A 25071-nucleotide genomic window follows, 5' to 3' on the forward strand; every position below is an offset into this window, starting at 1 on the left:
CGCTATAGATCCATCCAAGCTCTGGTGTGGGAGTGACTATACGTTACTACCGAAGGATACCTCATGCTCGTCCGGCGGGGGCATTCAGCCAACCAAAGAAGTGGTTACAACGAGTACAACTCCGCCCACTACTACAACGTTACCGCCTACTTATGTACATGTACAGCAACTTAGCTACAAGTCGGATTGTTTTGATCAGAAAAATGTAAAAATAAAATTTACAACCCGGGATATTGGAGGGACGCTAATTTCTCTTCATCAAGATGACGCTCAATCAAGGAACGTCCAGTTTCATAAAAACAATATTGTATTTCAAGGAAAATTGTGCGACAGTGAAATTTGGCAACTTGGGAAAATTGACAAAGACAACAGAGATTTTAGTCCTATTTATCCGGGGAAATTCTTAACACTGAACCTAACCGGGGAGCCGAATGAGGCAAAGAAATTCCCTATGAAACTTTTACCATTTGCCACCAAAGATATCCTGATAAACTTTGAAATGCCGCCTCACGTAAGAATGGAAAGAGGGTCAGCGTTTTTTGCGTTAGGTTTGTTCAATCTGACAAAACCGGCCGACATTGGAATGCGATATTACGACCACTTACACAAAAATTTCTCAGACATTCACGTTATTACATTCACACCAGACTATCAAGTGATGGGATGGAATGTTCCTAACTTAGGTAAGACAAACGACAAAAACAATACAATACATCTACATTTTCAGTCAGAAGCTAATGTGATAATGTTCGATTTTCTCAAATTACAATATACAAAACGCGATGAACGGCAAATAAACAGCATGATTGCCAGAAGGGGACACTGGAAAGTCCGAGGTTTAAGGTACGATACTTCTGTGGCGATGAAGGTCGTTGTGGATGATAAGAACGAATCGATAAACATCGAGGACGCCATTTTAATGTACCAAATTAGCGCATTTAGCCGTTACCACACCGTTTTACGTATCAACTCTGACGGTACGTTTTATCCGTACAAGTCATTCAGAATAACGATGGATCAAACAGAGAAAACCTTCGTTGACGTGTCAGGCTTTTCATTTCAGCAAACGAATTCTTTATCGCGCGAAAGTCGTTCAAGCGGGATACGTTCATTACACGTTGACACTTCAAATAACGTAATTACGGCGCTCTTCAAAGATGGATCGATTCTACGCCTCCGTTTGTTGGCGACATCCACTGACACTAAATTACAAATTATAAGCTATGAAATGTCGGCCGATCAAAAGAAGCATAATGACGCCCAAAGTATAGTGTTTACGTCGACATACGTAACGGATTATTACGCGGCAGTTAATACGTTAGCTGCTACAGGACGAGAACGCCCTATAATGTCCAAGATTGACGAGTTAAGTGGTGAATACAGATACGTTTTCAAAAAGACGTCACCGACACATATGTTTTATGCAAACAATTTAATCACCATACAGTTCCCACGTTAAAAAAATATGAATACATGTATTTCTAAATTTCACAGTGTACTGTACTTCACGAAATGTATAATATTTTTATACTTAATTGTCTGTTGAAAGTAAAGAAACTGCAATAAATATTTATAATTTGACATTGAGTATGTTGTTATGTATCATTATTAACAGAAACTATCACATACTTTAGTAGCCTGACCTGAACTTACTGTACAGTTTGTGACTATTGTAAATAGCACGGAAAAGAACCTAGTGGCTTTAACATTGTCTAACTTAAAACAGTAAAGCACGACGGCTTATTTGTATGGGTTATACTACGATTTTATTACATTTTGTCATATTATAGAGGTAAATTTAGCTAACCAGTTATAAGCAATTTCTTCGCAATGACAGACTAATAAGGATCACATGGTTTCCGTTCTTGCCTGCAATAATGAACGGAAGGGCACCTGAGGTCTTCCCCAACAGTTGAAAAGTCGCCATTTGAGGGTCAAAGCTAGATAGGTAGATTCGAACCTACAGAGGTGCGTTCGAGCGACAAGGGTTTTGAAGTCAATGACCTTTACCAGTCGGCCACGTACGCACCTTTTTGTTACGTGTGTGTTAGCGTTATTATTATATCTTCAGACATGCAAAAGAATGAGACAATTCGGCTAAATTTTCAATTTTGCTGGTTTTCATATTTTGTCAATTACATTTTTTGGATACAAACACGCAAAGGGAGCTAAATATTGTAAAAATAGGGAACTATCAAGTACTACCCGGTATATATAGTTATAACAGTTGTGATCCTCGTTGAAGCCATAATTAATCTCATCTTGTATAATTTGAACAATTACCGAGAAAAAAACGTTATACACTCTTCCCCCAACGCAACAGCATCCAAAAAGCAAACAAAATGATATTAGTCATTCATGTTCTGTTCGAATTAAATCTGACAAACAAATTTAGTGCATGTAAGATATATAAGTTTATTGAACCAATACCGCCAAAATTATTTAATAAAACCTTTTGTTCCATTGTCTATTTGCATATTTATATCCTGTTTAGCAGCTGATATGACATTCAAATAAATTGTTGCGTAAATGTTTAAATGTTATGATTTTTATAGTTGTTTACTGCATGTTGCGCGCGTCTTCTTTTTTTCGAAAGTTATTTCGGAGACAAATTTGTTTGTGCAATGTAAATTTTATAGAGTTAAAGAAATACATTCATAAACATGCATAATAATAATACAGTCATAGTTTAGTTTTCTAATATACTGAATTCTCCTATTCACAAAATATACACAAGGTTGACTTCTATATACTTCTAAATTCTAAACTCAATTCTTACTTAAAGAAAAAGTCAAAACATGTATTTCAAGTAGGTTTCTGATAAACAAAATGAGCCGCGCCACGACAAAACCAACATAGTGCGTTTGCGACCAGCATGGATCCAGACCAGCCAGCGCATCCGCGCAGTCTGATCAGGATCCATGCTGTTCGCTTACAAACCCTATAACAAGTAGAGAAACTGATAGTGAACAGCATGGATCCTGATCAGACTGCGCGGAGGCGCAGGCTGGTCTGGATCAGTGCTGGTCGCAAATCCATTATGTTGGTTTTGTCGTGTTGCGGCTCATATAATAAGCTATGTAAGCGTTTGACATGAGAGTGGGATCACGTACCATTGGAGTTTTACGTTTGCCCTGGGAGTGGGGAATCGTGCCTTTGGAAACAGACGTACTACTTATCGAAATTCTTATTAACCTTTACGCATATTTTTTCACTGAGGCCGTCATTCATGAGGTGTAACAAGAATTTTTTTGTATTTTCCACGGCAAGTATAAAAAGTCTTTTAAAGTACAATGTTCTGTACAAAAATCAGCATAAAATAAAAAAAGGTAAGAACACTGAAAAACTCACGGAACTAACAAACGAAGGGCGTTGCAGCTCTTAAAAATAAAATAACCGCATGTTTTGATGTTAGCAATTAAACATGCAAGGTTCAGTAATTGTTATTAAAAAGGTGTGAAGAGATACGTACATATTTTTAATTTGTGATTTGGTTAATATGCAAATTAATTGCTAACGTCATGCACTTAATATCGAACGCATGCATACATCATAACAATGGTAAACGAATATTGCATAAACCTGGGATAGATCCTGTTTAACTTCTCAACATAGTATATAAATATTGAATTAATCTATTTCTCATCAATGATATGCATCAAACAACAACAAACGAAACGATAAATTTTAAAGTTATAAAAATACTTTTAAGATATACTGCGTGTTACAAAGAAGAAAAGATATGTACACATTGTCTGTACAGTTCGTCACGACAATATCTATAGTTGGTTCTGTTCTGTTTATCAGCTTACCACATAGTAACGATGCACTTAAAACGTTGCAGTACGAGTTTGAAAACGTGGTTGGTGGCGCCGGTTTACCAAGAAGTCCATGGCGGTCAGGCGCATCTGGAGGTTCGTCGCTTCACATGTTTAAAGGTGACAGAATTATACTAACTCTATGTTTAAATGAAGACACCAGCGTTAACTTTGACGACTTGTTGTACTCAAATGATGGCGAGAGTGAGTTGGTAAATATCAAATTGGACAATGAGCAACTAGCTTTCTTTAAAACGGAAGAAACGGTCAACGGATGGGGAAAGTACTGGAATGAATTCCGATCAACACATCAACTTGGGAAAGCCATGGTGCTTGAAAGGGGAAATCATAGTCTTGACTTTATGATCATAGCAGCTGACTGTTACGGTTGTGAGTTCGACTCACTTAAATTCAGTTTGAACAGAACTGTTGACAGCAAACAATTTATTTGTGGTGCTCAACTAAAGAGATCAAACACACCTTCGCTCTGTGCAATGAATATTGACTCAAAGCCAGCGCAAGAATTAAAGCTTAATACGATATCTCATAGTCCAGCCACAACAACGCATACAATTAAATCAGCTATGTCTGTAAGTTTGGAAAATTCAACTACGCAAACTGTTCCCGTACGGACATCAACAGTTTCGTCAAATACTGAAAGAGGAACAACAATAAATGTTAAGATAACACCGAAAACACAATCAACGGAACAAAATGCTGACTTAAAAGAAAAGATATTTACACCAGATGACATGGTATCATTAACAACGGGACCGCCTATTAATGAAATAGCAACAACGATTGGTGTCAAGATGCCTACAAAACAAGCCGCTGAATTCACGACTGTGAAAAGATCAGCTACAGTCAAACCAACAACAATTTTGTCTCACACACAAAGAGGAGTTATAACAACTGCGCATAAAGCTACTAATACACAATTAATGGAACGAATACTTGAAGTGATCACTGTCGAAAAGTTAGTTACTCCACCTTTAACGACACAAACAACACCAGGAGGATCTGACAAAGGACATGATCCACCAGCAACTATTACAGTATTGCAAATAGCCACAAAGACACCATCAAATAATCAAACTACAGAATCTCCGACAACAAAACAATCAGTATCAGATGATTTGACAATTTTTAAAACAGCAATACCATTAACATTTAAAATGTCAACTAAACCATCATCAATTGAGCAGGCAGCTGAATCAACGGCTGTAGAACAGTTATTAGATTTAGATGTTACGGTAGGAAAACCAACAGATTCATCAGATAAAGAATTGCGAATAACTGATAGTACTAAAAAACATACTACGCAAGCTACTTCCACATTAATGATAAACGTAAATGATGAGCACGAAGCAGGAAAAGGAAATGCTACACAGCATACAATAATGCCTCTGATGTTGACAACATTAACCACTAAAGATCCGACGACCATAAGCAAGTTAATGGAATCGAATTTGACTGATATAGCTTTGATGACTACAACGAAATTGAGTGATATGGATAAAACACTTTTAAAACCAACTTCCAATGCATTAACGGCATCAGTAATAAACCAAACAATGCAAGGGGAAAAGAAAACTACGCCTATCTCAGCACAGTTTACAAACAAATTATCAACGGAAAATACAGTAATTGATAAAGGAACGCAACCGACTGTGACTCCTACGCAAATGAGGGATGTTTCTAACGCTTCTATCACCACTGAAAAAGAAACTACTCAAAAACCAACCGCATCAAGTACATTGACGGACGGTCCTAAACAAACAGTGACGGTAAGGGCAATGTTACCATTTCTCGAACAAAAAAGTTTTCTGACAAAGTGCATTAACTCTCATAATGTTGATATAGGATTCAACATTGAATCATTAAAGGGCGTAGAAATTATAACAAGACTTTCAAATCGTCAAACTGAAAAAAAGAATGATGTAGTAAATAAAGGGAACATGTGCAATGAAAATTCTATATGGCAGATTGGAAACCACGACAATCGTAATGCTGAACTTGGACCTGTAGTTATGAAAGAAACAATTGACTATGATGTTACAGATCATGTTGGCGAGATTGGTAAATCATCATCGTTTCCCGGTGTGATAGATTCAAATAAAACCAAACATCTAATTCTACGATACGTTTTACCTAAACACATAAACTTAAAGCAAATAAAACTAAATTTCAATCTTGGTTTGATTAACGTCACAAATAAGGTCACCATCGGACTGAGTTATATTGATCGGGCAAAAAAGATATTCTCTAATACACAGTATAAAACATTGAAAATTGGAACGCAAACTTTATCATGGACCATCCCAACAAGATCGGTTTCACCTTTACTCGAGAATCAGCTACATCTGTATTTTGATGATGATATTTCCGCGATTGAAATTGATTATATGGCACTCGCACGTTCAGTAAATGTTGAGAGAACAAAAGCCATGTTTGTTGGAAAGACTCCTCAATGGAAAATTCGCGGCAAGGTGTACATTGCACGGAAAGGGGACAGTAAGGATGTGACAAAAGATGGCATGATGTTTAGAATGAACGGAAAAATACAAAATAATTCGTTTGCTGAACTATCAATCTTCCGAAAACCGAACTGGAAAGTTTTGACAATACAAGAAGACGGTACATTCTTCCCGTATCATGACAATCGACAGCTAAGACGGCAGAATAAACCAAAACGTAGGAAAATGAAAGAAAAGTTTTTAAGAGATGTGAATGGCTTCCGATTTGATAAAAGTGATCTTAATATTTCAGATGTCAAATTTGATTCGAAAACAAATATCCTTACTGTGGTGTATAAAGATGGGACCTTTGTGGTGCTTTTGATAAACTATTCAAATTTTCAAACAAAAATACGGATCATAGATTCCAATTTAAACGCACTGTCATTTTTCGGGACATACATTTCTGACTCTTTATCGTCTTTGAATACGATAGAGATCGATGACTCGATAAGAAAGCATATTTTAGATGACAATATATCAAACATCAAAGGTCAAAAATTCACATTGTTTAACACATTACAAAATTCCGTGTTTCGTACGAACAATCAATATGAAGTATCCTTCAACAATGTGTAATTTTTATACACACGTATTTGAATTTGTTAAAGTTCAAACTATTGATCTCTATTTTGTTTAATATTTAATTAATCCTCTTTTGTAAATAATTCAAAGGTAAAAAATTCAGAATTTTTAACAAAATGCAGATTGTTTCGTACGTACAATCAATCCAACAATACGTAAACTTTCTTTATATGCATTTACATTTGTGTATAATTTCAAATAAATGATCTTTATTTTTATTATTAAAGTATTTATTCAATTCATTTATTATTTATTATTTTATTAATCATTTAATGATATTTGCTTTAAATTTCCGTGGCCTCAAAATGTGTACTATTTGCTTGATTTAAATAAATATTGTTATGCACTTAATAATATGTATCATTTTCGTAGCAGTATAAAAGGTATTTTGTTATATATTTAACAGGTAATTAAATTACGTGTACCATGTTTCAAATTCAACATGTACAAATAAAATTAAATATGTACAAACAGAATTAAACATGAACAAATATGGCTCTAGTTTAAGTACATAGTTGTTGGCAATGATGAAATTTGAGTATTTTACTACTATTATTTGTGTGTGTTTTTTGTTTTGTTTTGCACTAGTTTGTCGCCTCTGTTGACTGATGCTTCTATCATTTTGATATATTTATTGTTTAAAACTAATGACTGTCAACTTTTAGAATTTATATTATAAGCATTTGGTGTGGGTTTTTTTTTCAGTTCTACTCAGTCAAACACTAAATTGCTGCGCCGTTCTTGATCAATTTAATATTGTAAATGCTTACTTATAAACACTTACTTATACTTAGTGTGTTCCTTTTCAGTTTTACTCAGTCAAACACATCAGCAATTTAGTGTTTAAAATAAATTGTATAAATCTGTTGATTTACTAGACTGATTAAATTTAGCCGATTTACCAAAGTAAAATGTGTAATGATTAAAATTTTGTTATTCTACTTAAACATTTTCAAATACTAAGCAGCTACTATGATATAAAATTACGTTTGCTGTTTTAGATTCAATTTAATAAAATCTAAATTACAATGTCATTGAAATAAAATATTCCGTAACATCTTGCTTAACAATACATCTTTGTACGGCTTAAATGTCTTTTAATAATAAAGAGATACGGTACATTGTGTTGACAAAAAAAAACAAAAAAAACACACAGCAAATTTGCCCCCAAAAGTATCAAAGCGTATCCACGTCCGTGAATTTGAACAAACAGTTTTATGGTGTATTTATTACTTATAAACATTTCATGGCTAACAATATATTGTAAATATCACACTTACGTTTAATTAATAGGCAATAAAATGCTATAAATCACGCATGAAATGTTGGAGGTCACATATTTTGAAGTAAAATCTAGCAGGCTAAAATACGATCATGCACTGTACTATAATATTATAGATAGGTCCCGATTTTTACAATATTTGCCTCCCTTACCGAAAATTACTATGTAATTTATATTGACAAAATATTAATATAAATGTATATAAAAATCTTATCAAGGTGTATTGTCAATTTTTCTTACACATATGAAGAAAGAAATGTTACTATCGCGCCAATATGTTAAAGAATTTTATCAGTTTTCATGAAGATTGTAGAAATATGGGAGATTTAAAAAAAAAAATGACATCTGTTAAGAGGCTGCTCAAACTGCATGGTTGTGCAGGCGGACCTGATTCAAATCGCATCTTCTCGGCCCTTTCTGTCAAACTTCGGATTATGAATAATAGCCGAGATGATCCGATTAACCTGGAGCGAGTTGTTAACGTTTTTGTAAAGGGATAGGAACATGGTTAAAGAAAAGAAATATAATAAAAGGCCTTTAGTCAAATTTGATTTTAGAATAAATTGGATAAGCGAGCATGCACTTCAAAAGTCACACTGACCTTTTAACTTAGTACTTTCGGTGTTATTTATTTACTTGTAGGTATTATATAAACGATTTATGTTTCGTTGTCAGTGTATAGGTTTAAACAAATAAAATTCTGAAGTCTTTTATTCAAATGTTTTTGTTTAGTAAATATTTTCAACAAGACGTCAAATGTATTGTGCGTTATTTAATGTCGTCACAAAACCGGAAATTATGTTCTCTTTGAAAAAATTTGTGTATTTTAGAATAATTCTTTATTGCCATTCTGGTGTCAAATAATGAAAAAAGAATTGAAGTCAAGACTTTATTGACGGTCCAGAGAAATGGCAAATTACGAAGGAAAAAAATCAAAGTACTCAAAGAACTTAATCGTATGGACTAAATAGTGCAAGAAGTTACGTCATCATTCAAAAATTACGTAGAATTACGTATTCAAAAGAGTTACGGAGAATAAAACTGGCCATTTGATAATTTAATAGAAGTAAGGGACTGCAACTTGATCATGAAACAAAATGAATGTGTTATTGAAATTAATTCATTCTTTAATTCTGAAAGATTTTTACAATTTACGAAGAAAATACTAGGTTATCAACAGTGGGAAAACTATCCATCCATCCATCCAAAACCTCCCCCTCCCTCCTTCCTCGTCCCTCCCTTCTCCCCCCTTCCTTCCTTCCTTCCTTCCTTCCTTCCTTTCTTTCGGAGTTCTCTCTGTTTTTTGCAGTTTGAAATATTGTACTGATTATTGTGGTCGTTCATTTATTGCACCGATTCACTTCCATATCAAATATGTAGAGTATCACAATATTTAATGTCCACAAAAGCCATTTCCGTACTTTTTCAAATTTTAAGCAAACAATTCACGATGTACGTTATTAAAGTACTGTATAATGTTATAACAAAACAAAAATCACTGAACTTTCATTTTTTCTTTACTGGTGATGTTATAAAATGGCCATAAATCGGATTTTCTATATTTTTATTCTAACATATTTTCCGAAGATAAGCATTGTTCAAACCACGGTGAGTTTGTTAAAAGTTTGTTGTATACCTTTTTATAATTATATTAAATTTAATCTGTTTCCCGAAATTTGTGTTCCCTTAAACTGTATTATAAACTGAAGATAAGTTTTCGTTCTTGTTTCGGTCATTAATCTTTTTGTTACATTAAACATTATTTTGATATTTTTATTATTGTTATATGTTTGCTGTGTGTGTGTGTGGCGCCGTTATATGTTGCAACGATCTTAAATGTTCCCCCCCACTTGGGCGCTTAAAGTCGCAATACGTACTGCTAAAATGTTCCGTTTACCGTCGCCTTTAAAAATGTTCAAAATAATTTTGTATGTTAAAAAATGTTACAAACCAACAATTGTTTCAAATGCGAATATTTTTCCTTAACTTTAAATGTCAACAACACTACGTTAAAATCGGGGTCGTTAATATGCTAATTCATTTAACAACTCGTATTATTGCCCAATAACTTCCAACGAATATGTAGGGTTGGTAGGAAAAGGATTTGTTTGTAATAAAAACAACAAAGAAAAATTTTGGTTGACTTTGAAGTCATCTTTAGTTCGGTAATATTAATTGACGACGACAATGTATGCCAAATAGCCCCTTGGTGATTAAACACATTTGTATACGCGTTTCATTTAGCAACCCAGATGTCGTAGATTGGAGCTACGACATCAGCTTGAGATGAATTTATTCAAGAAAGATTCAATAAAAATTAAATCTCAAATCAGATTCTTTTTTATATTTTGTGTTGGCCTTAAACCTTCAAGCATGTTTGTCTGCGTTATTGATATAAAAGGTAATACAATATATGTGATATTATTTTTTCACCATCAGTTTTATAAATTTAATTGATGCAATCATCACTAAATTCAAGTATGTTAAATATCAACCAAGTGTGTCTTTTTTTGAGTTCTTGAGAATGGTAGTCCGAAGTGAAACGGCTGTCGTTTAAGGCATAAATGTATTGTCGAGGCTGCCAATGATGAAGGAAAATGCTCTTAAACGTGCTAACATTCTTAAAGAAAATCATGCTCACTGTTTTATTATTTTCAATCGAATTGTACCTTAAAGTGTATCAATAATCGGGGTTTTTAACTATCATTTGTTAAATTTTTCTGATGACAGAAACAATGTTAATATGTAAGGTGCATCGAAATATATTTTTATTAACACGTAACCATATAAATTCCGCTTTTAAGCAGAAATGTATTTTCTATGATGATGGAAAATTCTCTGAAGCTTATTAAAATTCTGACAGAAAATCAAACTCTCTCTTTTTTATTATTTTATTCGTATTGTCCCTTTATCCACAATAGAGGCTTTAAACTATCATTTGTGATTTTTTTCTGATGACAAAAATGTTAATGTGAAAGGTGCATCGAAAAAGCTTTTATTGACACGCAGTTACAGGACAAAACAAGATTCGGAACGATCAAATTTTCCTATGTATGTAAGTAATTTGTTATGTCATTCGCTGTTGTGTTCATAAACGTAGAGATTCATTTATACATTTCAGGTGATGTGAAGTATGACAATTGAATTTTGATGGAACTTTCTAGTGTAGGGTCACATGAATTGTTTTAAATTAAGTTTACAGTGTGCCACTAGAAATGTTGAACAATCGCATTGATAACTTTTCCATCTTGAGAAAATATAACAAATGAAATTTTAAAGGCACATGCTACAGTTACATAGAAATAAAGCAAGTTGAAAAATTAATAAAAGAATTAATTTTGTTAAAACTTTGAATGAGTTTATATAAAAAAATAATTGTGTAAATATGACCCACTGTTACTAACACTGCACCTCTTACCCTTCTGGAACCGAAATGATTTTACCTTTGTATCATCCTTGCAGATTGAACGAGCTCTGTACTTATCGCTAACTTTCGAAATTTCAGATTGATAGTTAAAAAAACGGGAGCAAGCAAAGTTTACAAATTCAGCTTTGTACATATGTATTGGAAGATGAGACTTGCAATTATGTATAGTCTAACCAGTTTCAGAGTTGTCGGCTGCTCAAGTTAAATCTTTTTTTTTTATTGCGGCCTATCACGTTACCATTTTATTACAAGTAGAGTAAGTCAAACATAGAAATTAAATGCGAACTTAGCAAAAATGCCCCCAGGTTAACCGTTAGTATTTGAAAACAAAGTGTGAAATAAACCTTCAATATTTAATGCATATAAAACGTATTTGAAACGTTCATGTTTTGGAAAATTAAAATAAATTCTGTCATATATCGTTCTATACAGAGAATGAAAAGTAGAAAAATATTAAAACTCAAAATTTTCCAAGAAATCAATTATGATATTTCTAAGATTTCACTGCGGACTTAAAAGGACTTAAACCGATAACCCGTTCGGTTTGCATTACTATTGTCGTATATAAACCATTCTTGAAATACTGTTAAAATTAGCCTCCTTATCAATAGCAATAAGGCAAAGGCATAATTTTTAGTCTGCCCTTTTTCAAAAGGGCGGACAGCAGTTTGTCCCTTTCTCGTAAGAGAAGGGGAATCCTGTGATGCGTGTATGTGGTCGCACGGTCACTTTCCTTATATGTCCTCGATGCATGTATGTGGTCGCATGGTCGAAAATCTCAATAACAACGTTTGCAAAGGTGTCTTTGAATAGAACCTTCTGGTGCCAAATCTTGATGTTCTAAAAACACTGTTGAAATCATCATAAGGATTAAAAAAGCCTCACTACTTTTTACTACCGTTTAGGAGTTTTAAAGGTCTAATAAGGACTTTTTCACTTGTAATTAAAAATAAACTTATTAGTTTTTTTTTCATTCTCCTAAAAATAAAAATCTTATAACAATTTGAAAACTAAATAGGAATTTTACTCATTATAAGGATCAATAAACCTAGGTATTACAATTTTTAAACTATACATTATAAATTTTAAAAACGTAATTAGAAGGAATAAAATCATTATCAGGAGTTGGGAAATACTATTTTACTTCAAAACACTAATTTAAATATAAAAAGAAACCTAATTTGAACTTTGTACCTTCTATTAAGGTTTTTTATACAAAAAAATAAAGATTATATATTTCTCCTAATAAGTGTTTAAAAAACAAACTTATTAGGACATTCAAATTCCTAAATAGTTTACAGACATTGCAAAAGTCCTTAACTCATGCCTTTAAAACTACCTAACAGAAGTAAATAAGTCCTAATATGTTTTCAAGTCTTTATTACCATTTCAACAGTTTTTAAGAACAAGAAGATTTTGCACCAGACGGTTCAATGCCAAAACTTCTTTGAAAACGTTGTCAATATATTAGAGATTTTCGACCATTTACTCACAGAGAGGACATGTAAGAAAGTGACCGTGCGACCATATACACATCATCACAAGATTTCCCCATCTCTTACGAGAAATGGACAAATAGTTGTCCCCCCTTTCATTACAAGGTAGATTTTAAAATATGCCATTTTATTATTGTACATGTGTAATTGATAAGAAGGCTTATTTTCACAAATAAGTCTTAAATTGGTTTATTAAAATCCCATTTTTTAGAACTTTCTATCAATTTGGGAACATCAAAATTTCTAAAAGTACGCATACATGTATCTCTATATTGGTAAAGAATTTCGGTTCCAGCATTGTCAATGTGCAGTGGTGTTAACAGTGGTCATATGTACGCAAATGCTCATCCAGTATTTTAAAACATTGTATTATACAGTTTATGCCTATGTAACTGTAGCATATGCCTTTATACATTCATTTGTTATATTATCTCAAGAATACGATAGGTGCACCGAAGTTAAAACACGTTTTAATGACACACATTAAACTTAATTTCAAATCAAAATAAGTCCTTCAATCCGAAGCCATGTCACATTACGTGAAAATATAATAATAGAACGAATACCTACGTCTATGAACACAACAGTGAATGACATAACATATTACTTACATACATAGGAAAATGTGATCGTTTCGAATCTTGTTTTCCCTTTAACTTCGTGTCAATAAAACTCATTTTCGATGCACCTTTCAAATTAACATGTTTTTAGTAATCAGAAAAAAAGTCACAATGTAGTTTAAAGCCTCTATTGTGGATAAAGGTACACTACGAATAAAATAATAAAATAAGAGTGCGCTTGATTTCCTGTCAGACTGTGAACAAGTTTCAGAACTTTTTCATCATCATAGTAAATATATTTCTGCCCACAAATGCAGAATTTATAATAGTCTCAAGAAAAGACGCACTGGGAACGTCACGTTAAGTGACGATTGCATAAATGAAATTTGTAAAATTGTAATCTGTTAGTGGCAAAAAATAGCACATATACAATAAAGGAGTATAATACATTTAATACCGATAAAACCGCAGGCAAACATGCTTGTAGATGAAAGGCGGACACAATATATATAAACAAAAATTTGATCTGTGATTTCAGTTTAATTGAATCTTTCTTAACTTTTCGTTGTGTTGAATTCATCCGAAACTGATGCCAAAAGTGCGACATTTAGCGGCAAGTGCGACATTTAGCGGCAAATGCGACATTTAGCGGCAAGTGCGACATTTAGCGGCAAGTGCAACATTTAGCGTCGTTGCGACATATAACGGCACCACAGTGTGGTTCACTTAATATATACACAATATAATATAACGTGTATGTTATAAATATCAAAGAATATAACTGTCGTGCACGTGATATGTGCATGAACGGGTTCTTATGGTGACTTATTTGTACCATGTCGTATTTTAGCTCCGCGGGGTGCCAGGCGAAAACACGATGATACGACTGCTAACTTTGTCTTACTTTTCGCCCCGCGGAGCAAAATACGACAAACGTATTTTCGTGCTGTCACATTGCGCCCCACGACATGGCATTATTCAGGCACGCCATCTCTTTCTAGTGATACTTTGAAAATGGTCTTTTCATTTTTGATGTCCTGTTACAGTTTATTATACATTACTATTTTGCCATATAGCTGAATTGTCATTTTGGAAAAAAATGCAGTTATGAAAATGATAATAGTAAATTGTACAGAAGTCAAAATACCACTTTGTTTAATATTTTTTGCTATCTATAGCATAAATGTTCACACGTGGCACTACTAACTAAAGTGATGAACATCTAAAGTTTTCTAAATCCACAGTTAAAACATAAGTTTGTTTGCTCTTTGTACTGGAAAAAAACACTAAATACTGAGGGGTATTTTGCATCTCATGATCATAATAAATGGTTAATATGGTTACATAATCAGGTTCCAGTTTTTTCAAACATAAGTGTGCCGATACAAGTCCGGGAAGATGCCACGACAGAAACACTGCTCGATTCGTTCAACGTCATCGATCCTGACGGTAGTGACGTGACGTCATGTACTCACAGCGGGGACTCAGGAGAGTTCGACATCAGGCAGAACATTGCTGATAATACACGTTAGTTAATGAATATTTTTTACATTAGTTAAGTACAATGTACATAATATGTGCAAATTGCAAAATGATACCACTGATATAATTTTAAAAAACTTCGTAGCCTCCAAGTTATTATGTATTTAGTTTGATTTTTGTTCTAAGCTTAAATGAATAAAAAGAGAAAACGTGAAATTATTACGCAAACGTCATTTCAGCTAATTAGTATTGCAATTAAATAATATACATGATGTAAATCAACGGAAGTTTCTTTACTTGACGAAACTATGTTACTATCGTCTGTCATGTTTATCACCTACTGTCGTCTGCTATGTTGTTATCGTCTATTTAACTATCGTCTGCTATATTGCCATCTTTTGCTATGATTCTATGTTGTTATCGTCCGCTATGTTAATATCGTCTGCTATGTTACTATCGTCTGCTATTTCGTTATCGTCTGTTATTTAGTCATCGTCTGCTAAGTTACTATCGTCTGCTCTGTTGTAATCGTTTGCGATGTTTCTATCGTCTGGTATTTTGTTATCATCTGCTATGTGGATATCGTCTGCTGTATAATTATCGCTTGCTACGTCATTATATCGTCTGCTATTTTGTTATTGCCTGCTTTATTGCTATCGTCTGCTATGTTGTTATCGTACGCTATGTTCTTATCGTCTACTTTACTATTTTTGTTTGCTATGCTATTATCATCTGCATTTTTTTTAACCGTCTGCAGTATTTGAATTGTACGTGCTGACAGGAGGAGGAATAGAATACGACACATTGCCCTCGTTCACTCTCTCAGTATCGTGCACTGATACCCAGTCAGAGATCGGAACAACAAATATACTGGTAAACGCTTAAAATATGTAGTTCTGAAGCATAATTTAGATTCATTGCATTTTTGTACTATCTGATTAAAAAAGACAAGTTTTGAGGACCTTTGCTGGTGTTCCCGATGTGAACCTTTTCCGTTTCAAATGTGTAAAAATATTTGAATACTTCCTTATGGCGTAACACATTGAAAACCTTGTATTATTTCAATTAATTCATAAATCAAGAGTTATTGTGATTTTTCATACGATTTGTATAATTACATGCTCCATATTTTAAGAATTATTTAAGATTGACGTCTCGGGCCGTCATATTATTAGTTTTTACGTCACTATGAACCATTTTATTAAGCCTTTATGATACTGAATGTATAAGTGACGTCACTCTGTACCTGGATTCAGATTGACGTCATTCCAAATCAGCCTCCATCTGTAACACCTGCAACATCACCGATCTCAGTCAACGAAAACATCGATGTACAAACACAGCTTTATACACCAAACGTCAGTGACGTTGAAAACGATCCGTTTGTTTGTGACGTCAAATACAGTAACCCGACGTCTAGCATATTTGATATGTGGTGGAATTCAACAGCTTTGGGTAGGTATACATGCATACATGTAAGCAAAACGTTTAATTAGCAGTTTTTATAAAATTAATGAACTCATTGCTTCTCAGGATTCGGGATGATTCTGTGCGAAAATATTTATACAAATACATTTGATATTTCTTTAAAGGCCCAATAAGCCCGGTCAAATGTTATATTTCGTAACACTTTTTAATAAGCTTATACATTTTCGAAAAAGTTATTAATTGACCATGCAGCTTAACAACCTTTTGCATCATTTGTAATACATGTATGTACATTTGTAATGATAAAGTGTTTGGTATTATAGTAGAGTTAATGACTCTTAACATTTTACTACATGTTTGATAAATTACTTTACATTAGGCGCCATTTTCTTTAAATTTGATGATTAGCATCTAACATGCCCTTACATGTAAAACATTATTACGACATTCATGCATTAAAACTCCTGGCGCATATATACATTAACGGGGAAGAAAACATGAATTAGCGGAAAGATTCTTGTGACCAAGCGACCTTGTTGCACGTATTTTGTTGCAACTACTTATTAAATCCCTCGTCCTGCAGACTCGGACTTTTAATACGCCTTCGAGCTTCTACAGATGTTAATGCACGCAAAACTCCATTGTTAATCACACTTTTGTCTTTTTTAAAGAGGAAAATGTGTTCATTTCTGAATCTTTTGTGTCTTTAAGTAACTGATGGACGATAGTCATAAAATTGTTCTTTATTCTTATCTACAGAATATCAGCTGTATTTAAAAAGCAATCCAGGTTTGAGCTTTAGTACAACCCCTACATACACTGTCACTATAGAGTGTTGGGACGACTTTGGTTCCTCCACATCAGATATTGTAGTATTCATAACACCAAACTCCGCTCCAACGTTCACCAACCTTCCAGGTAATATAAAGTGACGTCACATTGTTATTTTATTAAAAAAAATGTGATTGAAAAAAATGTGATTTATAACATACTGCTTTTATATTATATCACATCAATCGAGTTCACATTATATACAGTACTTCGAGATCTATTTTCGACATAGACTGGTTGTAACCATTTTGTCATATACACCTCGCCACAGAAAATTATTCAATCTAATTATTAAAAATAATTATTATAGATTCTATTATTCTATGAATCAAACAATGAAGAAAACCCGATGTGTTATAATAAAAGTTTTTATTAATTAATTTATTTATTTATTTCTAAATATAATTATGTAATAAATAATATTATTTTTCTCCAGACAATTTGTCTTTAGATGCCAGCTCTTCTAGCATGGGTACGAATGTATTTACCGTGACAGCAGCGGATGCTGATAGTGCGTCGTTGACGTTCTCGATGACGTCATTTCCGGCTACGCCTGATTTGTTTTCAATCGACGCAGGTAAGGTAAACTTATATCTAGATATGTTATATCAAAATATAAAGTATATTGGATTTCTTTATTGGATTTCATGATGAAAAATGAAAGTTGTGTAAATGAGTTTTTTTTTATCTCGTAAATTTAAACATTGAGGTGTAAATTGGTATCTTTAACATTTCTTTCTTTCTTTCTTTTCCTCAGTGAGTGGGGAAATTTCAGTGGTAAAGGATCTGACATATGCAGTTGACGGTGCTTACCTACTAACGGTCACAGTATCCGATTCCAAATCCACCACCAGTGCAGATTTGAAGATTTTACTATCTAGTAAGAATTTCAGATTTTGGAGTGTCTTAAAGATGTACCTGGTAGCAGATTAAAAGTTTAGTATGCAAGTTGTCCCATGAAGGGCTCTGTCGAGATTTTTTCATAATTTTGTTTTCTATTGGTTCGACCCAAATTCCTTCATGGCTAGTTTTCACGTATGATACGTGATATTATTATCACATGGTTGCTTTGTCTCCAAATGCAACAACAACAACAACAACAAAATGAAAAGGTCATAGAAACAAAGGACAATTAATATTCCCACGAATATGTTATTTGTTCCAGAAATAAGCAAACGTTTGGTTTGAACAGAGATAAAGCTACGCTCCACTTACATTACATATGAAGGGAGATAATCAAAATCTTGAGTTCCAAGAATGAAGCGCTAGTTACTTCCCTGAAACTCATTATTGCGTCTATACATGCATTATGAATTCGTTTAAAAACTCTATAAATGAAAAGTATTGCAGAAATATAAGAAATATCTGGAAAAAGAATAATCCCTCGGAAGCATTACAACACATTTACATGAACTATATCAATTATAACTGTTTTAATATATATTTTCCTATTTCAGATACCAACACGGTGCCGATTATAGAGAACCTTCCATTCACTGTATATAAGGACGAGGACATGGGAACTAACAGTGTAATATTCACATTGGACACTAGTGACCCTGACCCTAGTGACAGTGTGACATTGACCTTCACCGTCTGGCCAGCAGCTTACACTTCAAAATTTTATATTCACCAAGGTAATTCGTTTAAAGTCATTATGTAAACTTTAATACAAAAGCGCATCATTTTATATGTTTTTCGTATAGATGGTAAGAAACGAGACCAGCAACGATCGATGTAAGATAAATAAAATTATTTCCAGTATAAATGGCGGTAAATTACGCCATCGGCCTTACTGCTCTGTTTACTATTGACCGGCTCATTTATTTATTTATTTTTTTAATATGAAATTGCACATATTCGGATATATATCTACATGTATATAATGTTTTTGTCTTAAAAGTCTCATTGGTTTTAGGTTCTTCGGCGTTTTTTATAAGGATGACTTTTATAGAAAGTATGTATTGGATTTCGAGGTCTAAAATTGCAAAATTACCAACGCATGAGACCAGTTTCTTATTCACGACTCACTGACTATTTAGTACACAAACTTGTGTTACTATTTCATTTATGTCAAACTACTTCCAAACATCATAATGTACATGTACGAGTACAGTCGAAATTGTCACTTTAATGGCTAAAATGATACCAAATTAAATTAAAGTTCAATTTGAGCTGCGTCACGACAAAACCAACATAATGGGTTTGCGACCAGCATGGATCCAGACCAGCCTGCGCATTTGTGCAGTCTGATCAGGATCCATGCTGTTCGCTAACAAAACCTATAACAAGTAGAGAAGCTGAAAGCGAACATCATGGATCCTGATCAGACTGCGCGGATACGCAGGCTGGTCTGGATCCATGCTGGGCGCAAACCCATTATGTTGGTTTTGTCGTGACACGGCTCATTTTATTTTGCATTTTCAGGCAAACATCTGAGACTCCAGTCAAATGAATATTTCGATTACGAAGAGGTTAATTATTTCAGGATAGAATTTATGGCAACTGATGGAAAGGCCATAAATGGCCCGTACACGTTAACACTGTACATCAACGATGTTCCCGAAAAGTGTTCCTTTGACGTCTCGACTTATTACGTCACAATGTTTGAAGGAAACGTTAGTATTAGGCTGGCAATACTAAAAAATGAAGTTGGCACCACAGTCTTTATGCTCATATTTTGATGTAATACACGCATGGGAATTCCAGTCCAAACATCCTCATTTTCATTAAAACAAGTGAAACGTATCTGACATGTATATAACTGCTAATAATGTCAGTAATGTTGTTGTTGTCGTGGTTTCCGATGTGCAATAAAACCCACCTCAGATTATTCGCGCACTGCATTTATCAAGAATTTTTTATTCTAATTATCAATAATGACAAAAATTGAAAAACTTTGCAAATCGGGGGGGGGGGGGGCGAATAACAAAAACATTGACAATAACATGTTTTAAATTATTTCTGAATCCATTTCTCACTTATCTGTTGCGTATCGTCCTGTTTAAATGCTCTTGCTGGTCTACTTAAGAAATGATAACACATTTTTTAGGCTTAAGGATCTCAGTTGAATTCCTTGAAAATCGGGAGAAAAGATAAAACGATTTCTTTAATCATTTTTGATTTTATTAGAAAATAGCTCTACATATTATTGTAGGCTGGATCAGTGACAGTTGACCCGGGCTTCATTATTACAGATGAAGATTTAGGCGACACCTACACGTTCTCTATTGATTATCCCGCAACGTCAGATAGTTCGTATTTCTCCATTGAAGGAACGTCGGGGATTATAACATTTGCAACGGCTTATGACGTTGATACGTCACATTCAACTAACGTAACGCTTATTGCAGTGTGTACGGATTCTGCAGGACTGACCGGTAATAACAATTGATCCATTTTTTTGGGATGGTATATGATCACAACTGAATCTTTTTTGGATATTTATAATTATACTGAATTGTTCCATTTTTTTGATGCTATTTTACACTCATTTGGTCTATTTTTGGATATTATATTACACTCAATTGTTCCATTATTATATGTTATATAATACTCAATTATTCCATTTTTTTGCATGACATTGTTATAATCCTTTTCATGCTTAATTGTTCCATTTTTGGATGTTAAATAATACTCAATTGATACATTTTTGGATGTTTTATTATACGCAATAGTTCGATTTTTGGATGTATATTATACTCGATTAATCCAGTTTTGGCTGTTTTATTTCTCAACTCAATTACATCATTCATTATAGAATTATAATGACTTAATTATTAGTATAAGAATTAACCAAAGTTTGGTTTTATTCGCGACAATTATGATGCCTAAAGTAGGTCCTTCTTCGAACTAGTGTTTTAGCATTAGGGAACTGAATGTTTGAAAGTTAAACAAAATAACTCACACGCCCATTGACTCATTACACATAATAATTATGGTTCCGACAATCACCAAAGAAGAAGGTATGTATACCATGTGATATCTTTGCGATATATAAGGACGGGCTATGCTTCTGTCAATTGTCTGCATGAGTGTCATTTTTAGTTTTGTTTTTAAATCTAAATGACATTAACAAAGGATTAACAAATATATTATAATTTCCTTTGTTCAAACTTGTGTTAGGAACCACCTTTGAATAAAGGTTACCCTGTAAATAAAGACCAACGACTCTTTGATAACCTTTTATTGATAAAATGAAATAAAAGTAACTCCACATTATGACCACCTGTCTATAATGACCATGTTTTGTTTCTCATATAGGCGACCTTTATTCACAGGTATCACTGTATTCATTTTTATACTGCAGGTACAGCAACAGTTAGTGTGACAATTGAGGATGTAAATGATAACGTTCCACAGTTCACTAATACCGGTTATATATCTTACATTGATCAGTCCGACAGCCCGACAACAACGGTCAGATTGATGAATATGATGTGTAAGGATAAAGGTTGGTTGCTATAGTGAAGCCTCTGTGTCGTTTTTCATATCATATGCCTTAGATCAACAGTTGTTTTGTACATAATACCCAGTGTAAGATGACATTTGTATCGATCAGGCGCGGAACAAGAAACCTTTTTCGTCATAGGTAGTCTCAATATTTCGCATATTTTACTGGGGGAGAAAGGTTTGACATTTTACTAGTTTACTAGTTTTCCAGAAAGGGTCACTACTCAAAATTTTGCAGATTTCAACAAATTTTGCTTAGTGATTTTCACTAGAAATGTAAGTTGATAAATGTAAGGATGTTGCACATACGAGACAAACTATGCTAGATCCGCGTCAGCCGAACAGATTATGAAGTAAGAAATTACAAAGTATGACTGACAACTAATATAACATTCTATCTAACAAACTATTTGTATGTAGACGTCATGGATGGATAATAGATAACTCTGGATTAATTGCCCAAGTTACAACATTATCGCAGAATAGCAGACAAAGAACCAGACTAATGCTACTTCCGCTCATCAAATCAATCAAGATCCGTTTTGATTTCTGCCCTGTCTGTCGATCTTCAGTTTGTTTTTTAAATATCATTAAATATGGGATATTGAATGAGTGTAAGTTTTAAACTGAATTTTATTGAACGAGTTGATTAAAAATATTTTATGCGAGCCTCTGCGCAATTGACTCACGTCAAAATACATATGCACGGTCATGCAATACCTTTTTTATGCATTCGCAAAAGATGTATATGTTAAACTTAAAAGGGTATCCTATAAACTTATTTCCAATATTATGAATGATAATGTCAGAAACATTCCTTCGATTTCTTTCAGATTCCGACTTAAATGCGGAGATTTCATATACATGGACGCAGATAACTTCTGGTTCCGGATCTTTCTTTCATATGAATTCGAATGGTAGGGTACTTCTTATGACGTATCCAGCAATATCTATGACGTACGGCGATATATTTACGTTTACCATAACAGCGACGGACCATGGAACGCCACCGCTGTCAAGTACGACAACTCTGGATATAATTTATAAGGTTAATAGAAATGAGCCGCGTCACGACAAAACCAACATAATAGGTTTGCGACCAGCATGGATCCAGACTAGCCTGCGCTTCCGCAAAGTCTGATCAGGATCCATGCCGTTCGCTTACAAACTCTATAACAAGTAGAGAAACTGATTGCAGGCTGGTCTGGATCCATACTGGTCGCAAACCCATTATGTTTGTTTTGTCGTTACGCGGCTCAAATATGATATCTACTAGTATAAAATAATTATCATCGTGTCTTTAGGTCAATCCTCGTCACCAGCCCCGTTTTGTATTGAACTTTGTATGGAATGTTCTTAATATATTCCACGCATGCGTAATCCATTTTATTTGAATAAATCAGCAGATAAAAGGCTAAAATAGTAGTATTCAATGAGTCAATAAATTCGTCATTTTATCATCTTAAGAAACAATACTTCTCCTATTTACTTTATTCGCCATTTTTTTTACCTTTTTTGCTTGTCTTCATCAGTTCAACATGAACCGGCAATACAAAATTACCTATGTGAAATGTAGCGCAACATTTCTGTTTTACTATATTATTATGTAAAATAAATCCAATTATGTCACAGAATGATTTGTTTTCTTTCTTACAAGTTTTTTTTTAAGTTTTCAAACGTAACTCATTACACTTTTACCTAGGCCATCATTTACTTCTGCTGCTAATTAGCAATTGGTAGAGTAACACTTTATTGTATGGAAGTCCAACATAAAACTTTGTTAACATTTTGCGACTTTTATAACAAAACTGTTTTACAGTCATTGCTAGGTCTAGTACCGTCAGATAAGAAGCAACCTACACGTTCAAACACCATTATCGAAACGTTATAAAATTCATATTTTCCCCTTCTGAAAGAGGGTATATTTATTCGTGCCTTAAAGTTTATTATTTTTTTTATAATTATTATTAAGGAGACCAACAATACAGCTAGTGTAACGACGGCAGCAGTAACCATAACAACAATAACAACAACAACCACCGAAACAACGCCCACAACAACCTCTTTCTGGGATGAACCGGTTAACATCATGGTAGTGGTTTTATCCGCTGTAATTGGCACTCTTCTAGCTGGCCTGGCGTTATACTTGTGTATGAAGAAATTCAAAACATTTACAAAATGGAAAAATGGACGGTAAGTCGTTTCACAGATAAACATAAGTATCTGAATAAAAAAGTCAAGTTATTCTATATTATTGCACGACAAAGACTGGATTAACTATCAAAGAAAGTGATCTTTACTACCAAAGAAAGTGAGCACTCTGAATAAAATATATAATGTACATAGATGTACACTGAGCAAATAATGTTGTCTTCCTAAGAAATTTTGCAAATCTAGCGAAGAACAACAATACATTGTCTTAAGTGTTTCTTACATTCATTAAATTGAGTTTCTCTTATTTAAATAATGTAAAAATGTATTATCATTTTGTTTTCTCAAGCAATTCAAAATATCAAGTGCCTTAATAATGCTGGTAACTTTTGCCTCGTTCAGTCTGAGATAGGCGTTACAATATTTATTTAAAACATTTATATATTACATATGTTGCAGGGCAAAGGTTACAAAGCGGAAAGTACAACCGTAAGTTGTTTTTAAACAATTTGCATTCTAGGAATATAATCAGTTCAGATTATATACCAATATATATAAAACAAAAACAACAACAACATATCTTAATGACAACCCAAAAAATGACACATTGTGGAATTGAACATTTGGAAAACAAATGCAGAACAGGTTATAAAAGTCAGAATTACTATTGAAAACGCATGGTTTAATAGCCCGTAAATAAAGTATATTGACACAGATATTACAACATTGATTACGGTACGTTATATAGTGTTATATGTTTATGCACATTCGTTCACAAGCTTTGCTCATCATTTATTATTCTCGTTATTTCATTCCAGAAAACCAGATCAAGACAAAACAACATTCGATTTTTGGAACCAGAACCAAATGGAACCGTGATCTGTTCCAAGACTCTGACAACCGAAACTTTACACATACATGTACATGAAAACCTTCTGTGGCTTTATTTGAATTATATGTTACATTGTATTTTAATGATATATTATTCCATAAACGAAGTCAATTCAAATATCGGCGAAAACACACATTGCACAATTTTTTCT

The 25071-nt window shown here is 33.5% G+C and overlaps 2 protein-coding genes across 2 annotated transcripts; both read left to right on the forward strand.

Moving 5' to 3' along the window:
- Positions 1-9625: 9625 nt before the first annotated feature.
- On the forward strand, positions 9626-17526 carry LOC132719330 (uncharacterized). Its single transcript, XM_060703097.1, has 5 exons — positions 9626-9809; positions 15037-15211; positions 15924-16039; positions 16423-16621; positions 17354-17526. The coding sequence occupies exons 1-5, from the start codon at positions 9738-9740 to the stop codon at positions 17524-17526; spliced, it is 735 nt and encodes a 244-aa protein (XP_060559080.1). The 5' UTR covers positions 9626-9737.
- A 347-nt stretch (positions 17527-17873) lies between these two features.
- On the forward strand, positions 17874-25057 carry LOC132719332 (cadherin EGF LAG seven-pass G-type receptor 3-like; the record flags this gene model as incomplete). The annotated part of the gene is given in 10 exon segments (XM_060703099.1): positions 17874-18002; positions 18183-18305; positions 18883-19062; positions 19853-20043; positions 20583-20805; positions 21735-21878; positions 22711-22925; positions 23850-24070; positions 24488-24517; positions 24847-25057. Coding segments are annotated over 10 exon segments (1497 nt in total). The 5' UTR covers positions 17874-17893.
- Between the last annotated feature and the right edge of the window lie 14 nt (positions 25058-25071).

This window comes from Ruditapes philippinarum, unplaced genomic scaffold (assembly GCF_026571515.1).
Source record: "Ruditapes philippinarum isolate M1 unplaced genomic scaffold, ASM2657151v2 ctg1628_1_1_1_1, whole genome shotgun sequence".
Taxonomy (NCBI): domain Eukaryota; kingdom Metazoa; phylum Mollusca; class Bivalvia; order Venerida; family Veneridae; genus Ruditapes; species Ruditapes philippinarum.

Bases quoted from the DNA above. Each gene is read 5' to 3' on its own strand.
- LOC132719330 (XM_060703097.1), top strand. From the start codon at position 9,738: ATGGCCATAAATCGGATTTTCTATATTTTTATTCTAACATATTTTCCG. The intron at 9,810-15,036 runs GTGAGTTTGTTA...TTACATAATCAG, and splicing joins TAAGCATTGTTCAAACCACG to GTTCCAGTTTTTTCAAACAT. The intron at 16,622-17,353 runs GTAGGTATACAT...TCTTATCTACAG, and splicing joins GTGGAATTCAACAGCTTTGG to AATATCAGCTGTATTTAAAA.